This window comes from Lactuca serriola, chromosome 8, assembly GCF_051521515.1.
Source record: "Lactuca serriola cultivar US96UC23 chromosome 8, Lser_US96UC23_V15, whole genome shotgun sequence".
NCBI lineage: Eukaryota > Viridiplantae > Streptophyta > Magnoliopsida > Asterales > Asteraceae > Lactuca > Lactuca serriola.
In genome coordinates this window covers 1,329,917-1,342,091 of record NC_136415.1, presented here as the reverse complement: position 1 = coordinate 1,342,091, position 12,175 = coordinate 1,329,917, and the positions used below count along the sequence as shown (strand labels likewise).

At 30.3% G+C, this 12,175-nt stretch overlaps 1 protein-coding gene across 2 annotated transcripts; it reads left to right on the top strand.

The window, feature by feature from the left end:
• The first annotated feature begins 5,131 nt into the window (after window positions 1-5,131).
• On the top strand, window positions 5,132-10,822 carry LOC145068525 (protein C2-DOMAIN ABA-RELATED 4-like). 2 transcript variants are annotated; one of them, XM_079015504.1, is made up of 3 exons: window positions 5,132-5,278; window positions 10,120-10,215; window positions 10,283-10,822. In XM_079015504.1, exons 1-3 carry the CDS (start codon window positions 5,168-5,170, stop codon window positions 10,574-10,576), a joined length of 501 nt encoding a protein of 166 aa, XP_078871630.1. In that variant the 5' UTR covers window positions 5,132-5,167; the 3' UTR covers window positions 10,577-10,822. The 2 variants fall into 2 exon arrangements, with proteins under 2 accessions (XP_078871630.1, XP_078871629.1); XM_079015503.1 differs by having other exon boundaries at window positions 10,111-10,215.
• Window positions 10,823-12,175: the final 1,353 nt, after the last annotated feature.

Sequence of the window (12,175 nt, the reverse complement as noted above, 5' to 3'; positions counted from 1 at the left end):
TTTAAATGTATTGAAAAACTCCTAGATCCTTTGAGATTCATTGAACTTTTCAATGGCATATTTAAATCTCGATATGCCCCTCAATTTATGACTGTGATGTTGAGGATCACAAAACAGGGTGTGAATAACCATGCAAATATACATGGTGCCCCTAATGTTACAGTCACCTATTCGATGTGCCAGTTAACCACACACGCTCCACCAAACTATGACAAACATCGAGTCACCCTTTGCTACGTTTTCTTAGAACCCATTTAGTGTGTCGGTTAACCACACACGCTCCACTAACGTCTTCGCAAGGGTACAAAGTGTAATTTCATGGAATTACATCAACTTCACTTTTTCCTAAAGTAACTAAGATTGGGAATTTTGTAAAACATTTAGTTACTTCATAATTCATTATACTTTTAATGGAAAGGGTTTGTCCTATCCTACCCGTTCGGCTAACGACCCTCCACCAATCAAGGAAGCGGTGGGTGAGAGTGGACACCCATTAAACGGCCATTTTATAGGCCATAACCTTATACCCCTTATAGATCGGCTTCGTGAATGACGCCTACTAACGCTAAGACTAGCATTTAAGTTATACATATATAATATTAGACTTTTAATTTTATATATAGTATAAGGGTGTATTTTACACTTTTAAAATACTAGGTGGTCTAATTTAATAAATTACACTTTTAATTTAATTAAATGTAAATCATATCATTATGGATTTATTAACTCTCTTTTAATTATACACTTAATTAATTTAATAAAACCATAAGGGTGCAATTTGAACTTTTCAAAATTAGGGTTTTAGAATTTAACATTTTAAAATTAAAATTTTAATTAAAAATTAAATTCCAAAACTTGAGGGCAAGTTTTAAAACATTTCAAAACTATCAAGATCAAAAATACAAATAAGGCAATTAAACAATTAACTGGTGATTATCTAGTTTTTGACCTAATCCAATTTCATGTAAGATAATTGACCAAATAATTCAAATAATTTAACATTTATCAAATAAGGTAACAATTATCTAATTAGATGACCAAAATCTTTTATTTTGACAAAGATAATCATAAGGAATCAATAAAATTCGTATTTTATTAATTTGAAACAATTATGGTAATTATCCTAAGTCAAACTAGGCAAAAAAAATCCGTCTGTCTGACAGCCAAACTCGTCGAGTCACCATATGGACTCGCCGAGTTCATCCTACTCGATGAGTGCACATTGGGACTCGACGAGTTTGTCAGGCAGATGGCCAGAAACTCGACTTTACAATCAAGAATGAAACACTAAGCATCAATACAATAGAAACCAATCATGACTCTGATACCACTGATGGGTTTTACACAAAAGAACATCTTATGTGCTCATACAAACCCTAATGCTTAGATCTAGGTTTCTCTATTCTACATGCAATTCATCCAAGACTCAAGAACCCTAATCTAACATATGCATTTCGAAATTATCATATAAGAGAAGCTCTAAATGATTACCTCTTCTTCAATGGCTTGAATCTTCTTGTCTTTGGAGCTTAGAGTCACAAGTGTCACTCCTCTAATGGCTTACAAACACCACACGCAAGAGAATGACTTATGAGAAGGAGGAGGAGCACCAAAACAACCTAGGGTTCTTCCAAGAGAGTTCACCATGTTTTGGGGCCATAGGGGTCTTTATATAGTGAGGCTATTATGGTTTTCAACTAGGAAACCCTAATTTAACTGCTTAGGCCTTAAGCAACCCATGGACTCCCTTTAGAACACCCCTTGGCCGAATTCCTTATGGGCTTCCCATAGAATTCGTCCAACCTATGTTCCAAGGTGATCCATAGCCCCATTGCAATTATTTTATAATTACAATTCCAGTCCCCTAAGTTTAATTAACATCTTTTAGTCACAAAACTAACTATCAATTAATTCTTGACTAATATTAATCAAACAATATGATTTCTCCTTTAATATATTATTCATATAATATATTAATAAATCATAATTAATCATATTTCTCCGTAAATCATCCTATCAAGTTGCTTTGGTGAAGGCAACCCAAAAGGACCATGCACAACCGGGTCAAGTACATACCAAATATAGTTACAGGCTTAGACACTTATCTAACACACATAATATCATAGCATCCTAGCACATAAAGCATAACAGATAGTATCATACCAGAAAATTATCAAAAAGACAATCATTTCAACTATAAACAACTACTAGTAGGCCGATATTGTTGCCTTCAACCCACTTCTATTGGAAGGTAACTCACCTCAATGTCGTGAAGTAGCTGAACTATCCTTGGCTATGAATCAGACCCACTCAAACTCCTACACATACAAGATTTCCTTTAATTACCCCTTTCATACTCATAACTCCCTCAAGGGTCAACTTTGGTCAAAGTCAAAGTCAAGGTCAACACCCTGGTCAAAGTCAACCTTCTGTTCAAAGTCAACATCTTGGGTTGACTCAACTCGTCGAGTTCCATGAATCATGAACCCTGAAATCGGGATCCAACTCGTTGAGTTCCTCCTATCCATAGAATTGGGACTTCTCTAATCAACTCGTCGAGTCATCCTTGAACTCGTCGAGCTTTTCCTTTTACAGACTCGGGACACTACAACCCAACTCGTCAAGTTCCTCTATGGACGACAATTTCTTCAGTCTGTTGAGCCATCTTAATAGATTAAGCTCTCATCCTTCATATCTAAGCCCCATACTTTATCTCCATAGCGAAAGTGTCATTTTAAGGGTAAAGTTTCCAATTTTACCCATTAATAGCCCTTCTTAATGGGTTTAGCTCAAACCCTAATTCTTTAAGACCTAAATCTTGACCGAAAAGCCATAATACTTCACACTAAAGCATAAAAACTAATATCTAGGCCCTAGACACCATATGAATATGTAAAGTCCCAGACTTTCCCTCCATGCATGGCCTTTTGGAGCTTAAAAGGCCAAAATGACACCTTAAAGCTTGCATGGGGCTTCCATGGCCATAAAGTTTGCACCTTTATGTCATGAAACCCCTTCTAGAACCCAGATCTGAAAGAGTAACCACTTAGGATGTCCAAGTATCAAAAGCTAGCAATCTTGGCCCAAAACATGGAGAAATCACTCCAAAACTAGATCTAAACATTGAATAGACAAGATAGGAGCTTTATACCTCCAATGAACCAGAAATGGAGGTCAACTTCTGGATCTACTCTTCTCCTTCAATTCCTTGCTCCTTCTTCAAGTCACTTCTTCTTCAAAACCTCAAGAAATCACCAAGAATGGCTCAAAACTCTCAAAAACGTATTAGGGTTTCATGGCTAGGGTTTGGGACAATGGAGATTGTAAATGAGGCCTTCCTTTGGAGGTTAAGGTGTTTAAATAGTGTGATAAACCATGAAAATTAGGGTTTCATTCTGGCAGCCCTACTCATCAAGTAGACTTTAAATCTCACGTCAAATTCCATTCCTACTCGACGAGTTTAGCTGTTTAGGGTCTCCAACTCGTCGTGTTCCTGTACAAAAATGAATAAATTGATTTGAAATACATACCAGGAACCGGGAGTTATAAATCTCCCCCACTTATTTTAGACTCCTCGAAGTCTGGTGCATCTAGAAATAGCTCTGGGTAGTGTTCCCTCATCTCGTCCTCCGGCTCCTAAGTCCATTCTGATCCCTTGCAGTGCTGTCATTGCACCTTCACCAACTCTACCCTCTTGTTCCTCAGATCTTTCGTTTTCTTGTCGAGGATGGCTACAGGTCGTTTGATGTAGTTCAGACTGTCATCCACCTAAATATCCTCTAGAGGCACTACTGCGGAGTCATCTACCAAACATTTTTGCAGCCGGTATACATGAAAGGTGTTGTGGATCTAACTAAGCTCGGCTGGCAGATTCAGTCGGTACGCAACTCGGCCCACCTTGGCCAAAACCCTAAATGGACCAATATATATGGGGCTCAACTTGCCCCGCTTCCTAAAACGGATAACACCTTTACAAGGTGACACCTTCAGAAGGACCATATCTCCTACATGAAACTCCACGTCTGATTGTCGTCTGTCGACGTAGCTTTTCTGCTTATATATATATATATATATATATATATATATATATATATATATATATATATATATATATATATATATATATAAATTAAATTAATATAGTTAATATTATATTCAAATTTATATAACTTACTATATTAGAAATTTTAATAGACAATGAAGTTAATTAATACAAATGGACCTAAATTAAATGTCCAGTGCGTAAAAGGTAATAATTGGAATTTGTATACAAGTCTGAGGAGTAGCATTGTAAAATTCATTTATAATATGAAGTCAAAGTTATTTAATAAAAGAATCATGTTTAATAAATGAAAGTTTTTTTGTCATACGTTATCTTCTTCTTTATTTTGATATTTTTTATTTTGTGAGAATTTTAGAAATTTTATTTTCACTTGTCATTTTTTAAGGATTTCTATTTTCTTAAAATAAAATTCCATAAAATTGTAATGGGTTTGAAATAAAATCATCATATTAACTTGATAATAAATTCTTATAAATACTTCAAATGATTTAATTATGTTATATAAGTATTACATTATAAAATATTTCATATTTATATATTGATATTAAAATTTTATTTTTAATAAACTCGTGTAATACACGGGTCTCACACCTAGTCAATAAAATATCAAAAAATATCAAATCATCACGGTAATAGTTGAATGTGAGTTTAAAGATAGTTGAATTTGAAGTAAAAAAGTAATCATCATTTGTGCATCTAGAATTTCGCTTTTGTATGCTTTTGAAATGGAAGCTGATCACAACAGTTTTTTTATACACAACAAGTTATAAAATAGTGAAAATCATTGCATCCCTTTGCAAAGATGTTTAACACTTGGTCTTAATGTTTGTTGAAAAAAATTATGTTACGATTTTAATGGATCAGAAAAGTGAAATATTAAAATGTTTGAATAAAAATAACATGTCATGACCCATGAGTTTCCAAGTTTAGTAACATAAACAAAAACAAAAAAAAAAAATTTATAATTTATTTAGTGGGAAGAGAGGGTTTTTAGGCTTGTGTGTCTCGGGACCAATAAAGTGGCATAGCATTAGCATTGATTAATTATCAGGAAAACTTAAAGAAAAGAACTGGAAAAAAGAGAGATGATATAATATGGTATAAATGGACAATCTATCGGGCCTGTTGAAGGTTAGGGTTAAAAGAGGTCTGGATCTTGCAGTTCGTGATATCAACGACAGCGATCCTTATGTTGTCATCAAAATGGGTGATCACGTACGTATATAATATATAGATATTGCTTGTTTTACCTCATTCTTTAAGATTTTTCTATTGTTATACCTAAGGGTGTGTGCGGTGCGGTTATTAGTTAAAACATCGCCACTAACCGTAAATGCGGTTAATCTATTTTCAAAACCACTTAGTACGGTTATTTTTGCGGTGCGGTTAGGCGGTTATTTTTGCGGTGCGGTTTTGTTTTTTTTTGTGTTGCGGTTATTAACCGCATGGATTTGGTGCGATTATTTTGTGTGGTTTTAGCCACAGTTTGGTTTTAAGAGCTCAAACATATTACTTCTAATAATAAAAAATCATATGGTATAAAACAATTAACTTAAATCACAAACAACTAATATCTTAAAAACGTCAAATCAATAGTAATTAATAATAAATATCCTAAAATTGTCAAATTGCACCATTTGTCAAAGTTAAACATAACAAAAAACCAACATTTTTTACTTCTATTTTATCTTTCTTTCATCAATGAAACTATTTTTATTTTTAATACTTAATATATTAATAAATAAATAAAACAAATTGTACATAATATATGTGGTGCGGTGCGGTTTTTTTATGAAAAAACATAAAACCTCACCATCGGTTTTTATTACGGTTGCAGTTAATCGGTTGCGGTTTTTGCAGTTAATTTTAGTTGCGGTGCGATTTTTACTCACCCCTAATTATACCTCAACTAATCGAATTCAGATATTAATACACGCCGAACCAACAACAAACAAAAAAGAAACCCAAACCCCTCCCCTACCAATCGAAAATGCGGATTAATTCAAATAACATAAAATATATATATAAATAATCTCCTTATTCCAATAAAAGAATAGGTTTATTTTTCTTTTGTCATGTATCATCATCCTATTAGGGCATCCTAATTAATGTCATGTCACTTGTCAATCTATTGATTCTCCATTTCAAATTTCAAAATTTAAATTTCTCATTCTAATTATATTAAATTAATAATATTATAATAGAAATTAAAATAAATTAATTTATATTATAAGGTCACATATTTATTTAAATCAACGATTATAAATTTGTATAACTAAAAAGAATATCTCCTATTTAATAAATTATTTAAAATAATTGATTAATAATTTTAAGTTTTTACTATGAAAAATTAATTAATTTTATCATCATGATTCCTATATATTATAAACTAGTTTACTAATATGTAATATAAGGAAGAAATTTACTTGCATATATATATATATATATATATATATATATATATATATATATAAGAATAATTTTGTCATATATCATTCTCTCATTTAATTGGCCACATGTAATTTTATTATAATTTTGAGATATATTTATTATCCACTTGTCATTTATTTTATTTTTCATTTCCAATATATCATTAATTTAGTTTCCATAAATTAAATCTACCATAATGACTATTAATTGTAAATTTTAATTTCAATTTCAAATAAATTTATAGTTTAAACCTTTGTGTTTAACATTTTATTATAATTAACCCGTTTAATACACAAGTTTGATAACTAAACACAAAATTTTAATTTATTTATTTTTTGGATGTTTTTTTTCTCATAATTTTCAAATTCAAATATATCTTCCATTTAATTGTTCCTATTTAACATTTTGTTTTAATCAACCCGTATAATATACGGCTAGTATATATATATATATATATATATATATATATATATATATATATATATATATATATATATATATATATATCCTTATACTAATAAAAGAGTAGTGTTTTTATCATGTGTCACCATATTAGACCTCTTAATTAATGTGTTGCCACTTGTCAATCTATTAGTTCTCCATTTTAAATTTATTAGACCTCCTCATTAATGTGATGTTATTTGTCAATGTATTTATTATCTATTTTAAATTTTAAAATTTATATTATTGTTTTCATTAATTCACAAATAAAAAATATCTAATATATATTAAAAATCTATTTTACATATTTATTTGAATCAACGATTATAATTTCATATAACTAATAAAATACTTTTAAATTAATAATTTATTTAAAATAACTGATTAACATTTTGAGTTTTTACTATAAAAGTTTGATTAATTTTATAACCGTGGTTCCCACGGGTTATAAACTAGTATATATATATATATATATATATATATATATATATATATATATATATATATATATATATATATATATATATATATATATATAAAGAGAGAGAGAGGTGGGTTCAATTGAGAAAATAAAAAAGGTTGAGAATGAGGGAATCATTCTCAGCCACTCATTTAATCTAAGCATAAAAGACACGGTGGCAAACTTGTAAATATTGTAATAACCTTCAATCTCAAATACGTAACTATAGAGAATTCGATAACTGTTCGTTCATCATCAAAAATTTTCCTCCAACCTTCAATAATCATCCAGATTTCTTCAACTAAACCGGAATTTCTTCGCTGTTCATGAAATTGGAATTGGAGTTCTGGACTTGCAGTCACAGTCGATATTGAGGGACTTAGAATCGGTAATCACAGGTTCCCAATCGGATTTTCGAAAATCAAAATCAAATTGAGAAATCGATCAGAGATAGGATGTCGCATCTGAAGTCGAAATCGGAAGTATATGATGATTTGGAATTGATAACTTGATGTTTTTAACATTTTTAAGATAGATTACTTGTTTGCACTCCAACTGTTTGATGAAATGCATAAACTAAATTGGGAAAATGACTTATTAAGGTAACTAACTATTTCAATTGTCCATATATAGGTAATGTTCTTTTTTTTGTGCACATTAAGGTAACTAACTTGTTTTGTTTGTTCACATTTAGGTAATATGATCGGCTTCACCTGTTTTTGCTTATGTGGCATCCACCTGGCATATGACTTGAATACGTTGCACCTACGTGGCATGGTGCATATATGGGAAAATGACTTATTAAGGTAACTAACTATTTCAGTTGTCCATATATAGGTAATGTTCATTTTTTTGTACACATTAAGGTAACTAACTTGTTCTGTTTGTTCACATTTAGGTAATATGACCGGCTATCAATTGTTTTTTCTTATGTGGCATCCACCTGGCATATGACTTGAATACGTTGTACCTACGTGGCATGGTGCATATATTGTCTTCATTCGATTACACTATAACTGTGTCATACGATTCCACCCCTAATTCTAAACCCTAGATCGATCGATGATGGCTTCTTCTTCCTCATCTTATTCTTCAAAATGATAAGATGAATTTCAAGCTGATCATCCATGTGATTGCGGTTTACCATCTCGTGTGAAGATTTCAAGAACTCCTGCAACATATTCAACAATATTGATTTACCATCGAGTTTTGACAAACTCTAAATTTTCTTCCTGAGTTGTCAGGAGTTCTTAAAATCTTCACACGAGATGGTAAGCCACAATCACATGGATGATCAGCTTGAAATTCATCTTGTCGTTTTGAAGAATAAGATGAGGAAGAAGAAACAAAACAAGTCATATGCCAGGTGGATGCCACGTAGGTGCAACGTATTCAAGTGATATGCTAGGTGGATGCCACATAAGCAAAAACAGTTGATAGCCGGTCATGTTACCTAAATGTGAACAAACATAACAAGTTAGTTACCTTAATGTGTACAAAAAAAAGAACATTACCTATATATAGACAACTGAAATAGTTAGTTACCTTAATAAGTCATTTTCCCATATATGCACCATGCCACGTAGGTGCAACGTATTCAAGTCATATGACAGGTGGATACCACATAAGCAAAAACAGGTGATAGCCGGTCATATTACCTAAATGTGAACAAACAAAACAAGTTAGTTACCTTAATGTGTACAAAAAAAAAAGAACATTACCTATATATGGACAATTGAAATAGTTAGTTACCTTAATAAGTCATTTTCCCAACTAAATTAGCACGTTATATTCACATATGAATATGTTTTCTCACCTGAATCAGTATATGATTATTAAAAACACAAAACAAATATGCAAGTCTGTATGTTATTCATATGTGAATAACATATAAAAATTATATATATTTGTCAAAATACCTTCAATATTCATAAGTGAATATACCTTGTAATATTCATATGTGAATATACTGCGTAATATTCATAAGTGAATATATCATCTAATATTCACAAGTGAATATACTCTGTAATATTCACATGTGATATACAATGTAATACTATGTAATATTCACATATGAAATATCATTTAATATTCATAAGTGAATATACCATCTAATATTCACAAGTGAATATACTATGTTAATATTCACAAGTTAATTCATCTTCCAATATTAAAATATGAATATACTATGTTTATTATATGCTATATTCATATATGAATGATACTTAGATTGTAAAAAAAAAAATCATACTTTTTATTCATAAGTGAATAACGAATGTACTGTAATAAAACCTGATGCATTGTTATTCATTTATGAATAACGATAGCTGAAAATATAAAAACAATAAATTTTTTATTTTATCTTAAAACTATATCAATATGGATGTCTATTTGTAGAGAATAAAAAATCATGAATTTTGGTATATTTAAAATCATTTTTTGATAAAAATAGCTTATAAAAATTTAAAAAAAAAACGAAAAAAACTATGTTTTGTATATATTAAGGTAATGATTAGCATAGTTTAAGGAAATATGTTATGTTGGAAAACACATGTGCATTCGTTTTCCATTTCCTCCGGTACGTTGGAGGCTTTTGCGGCAAAAATAAATGATTGACTGAGAATGATTCCCCCATTCTCAACCTTTTTTTTTCTCAATTGAACCCTCCCCTATATCCTTAAGTTGTTGCTTTGATCTAATAATAAATCTTGATAAGTTGTGGCAGAAACTGAAGACTCGGGTTGTGAACAATGATATCAATCCGGTGTGGGACGAAGAACTGACTCTTGCTGTTGAGGATCCAAATCTTCCAATAAAACTAGTAAGTTATTTTATTAATAATAAATCCCCCTAAATTATCCGGTAATTAAGATAGTTGGTGGGTGCAGACGGTGTACGACAGTGATTTGTTCTCGATGGATGACCCGATGGGAGATGTAGAATTTGACTTGAAATCGTTTTTGGAGGCAATGAAGATGCCTCGTTTGGAGAGGCATCCAAATGGAACTCTTCTCAAGAGAATACAGCCTTCCAGGACAAACTCTTTGGCTGAAGAAAGCTGTATAATATGGAAAGACAACAAGGTCCTCCAAGACCTATCTTTTAGGTTGCGACATGTGGAATCTGGTGAAGTTGAAATCCAACTATCTTGGGAACATCTACCCGGTTCTAAAGGATTCTAGACCTTTTTTTTTGTAAAACTGATTTGATATTGTGTGACATACATTATTAATATGTGGCTACACTTTTCAACTGCTTTGATGCTTTTTTTCATTAGATGCCTGATTATTAGTAAATGTGACAAACAATTGAAAACCAACACTAGCATATGCGTAATGTAATGTGTTAGAATGTAGACATACATCAATATATGTCTCATCCCCCTATTATTAACTTATCAACCCTTGTACCACTACTCTTACTGAAAACTGCTTTTTCGTTTTACTTTTTCAAATAATCAAGACTTGCATGTATTATATTCTTCAAAGTAAATGATTCCTAGATTCCCTCTTTATAAAGTCGGGATTAGATTATTAAATATTGTTTGGATAAGCTTATGACTTACCAGCTAATAAGTTTTTTTTTTTAAAATATTGTTTGGATTAGATTATTTTTGTAAAATACTAACTAAAAAGGAGAATTATATAGTGCTGGGAAAAAAAGATTTATTTAGGGTTGAGGGTAAATACATAGATATATACAAATAAACCAATTATTTGAAGAAAAAAAATGTTTTCACCTCACTTATGAAATTTGGTAAACTTAAGCTAATAAGCTAACCCAAACACTAAATTTTCATAAACCCAAAAAAATAAACTGATAAGCTAAAAAGCTTCAAAAATAAACTAAAACAAACATCCCCCATAAATATGCATCTCTCTCATTTATATATATGGCACAAATGATGATGCTAATTGCTAAAATATATAGGTTAAAATTCATTTCAAACAATAACTAGTTGTAACCATTTTTAGCATTTAAATGACAGGTAGTAATGGATATGGACTACCATAAAGGAACATTTGTTGTTAACTAAAAGTAAAATCCCATTAATTCAGAAACAAAGCTCGACCATAAATTAAGTTTCTGTATCATATTAGAAAATATAATTTGTTTATCCTTACATCAACTACCTACTTCCAATTTTAATTATATATTTTGCTACGACAAACTCAAGCATAGCAAAATTCCATATTACGACCCTATATATTTCTTCTTTTCAAATATACATATAAATAAGAATCAACTCTTCAATTCCATTCATGGTAAATAAACCTGAAATCCCATTTAAACCTTACAAGATTTGTTTAGTATGATGAAATTGAATGACTAAAGAATAGAATGGACAACGAAATAAAATGAGCAAGGTATTCAAATGGATCATTACATTCCATTCATGTTTGGTTGGCTCAAGAAAAAATTAAATGAGTCATTCAAACATGTTTTTTATCAATAAATATAAACCTAAGTAGTATAAAATTGGTTCAAAATACATGTGATATACTTTATATATAGTTTAAAAAGAATTATCGATAATCTAAAAAATTTATAAAACAAAAAGAACTACAATGCAATGAAATCTTGAAATATAATTACAAATAAAAAAAATTGAATAACAAAACACTATTCGGTTGAAGTTTTGAAAATTTTAAAAAGATTAATATTATTAAAAACTATATATATATATATATATATATATATATATATATATATATATATATATATATATATATATATATATATTAAACTATTATTTTAATCCCACCCAAAATTTGAAAGAG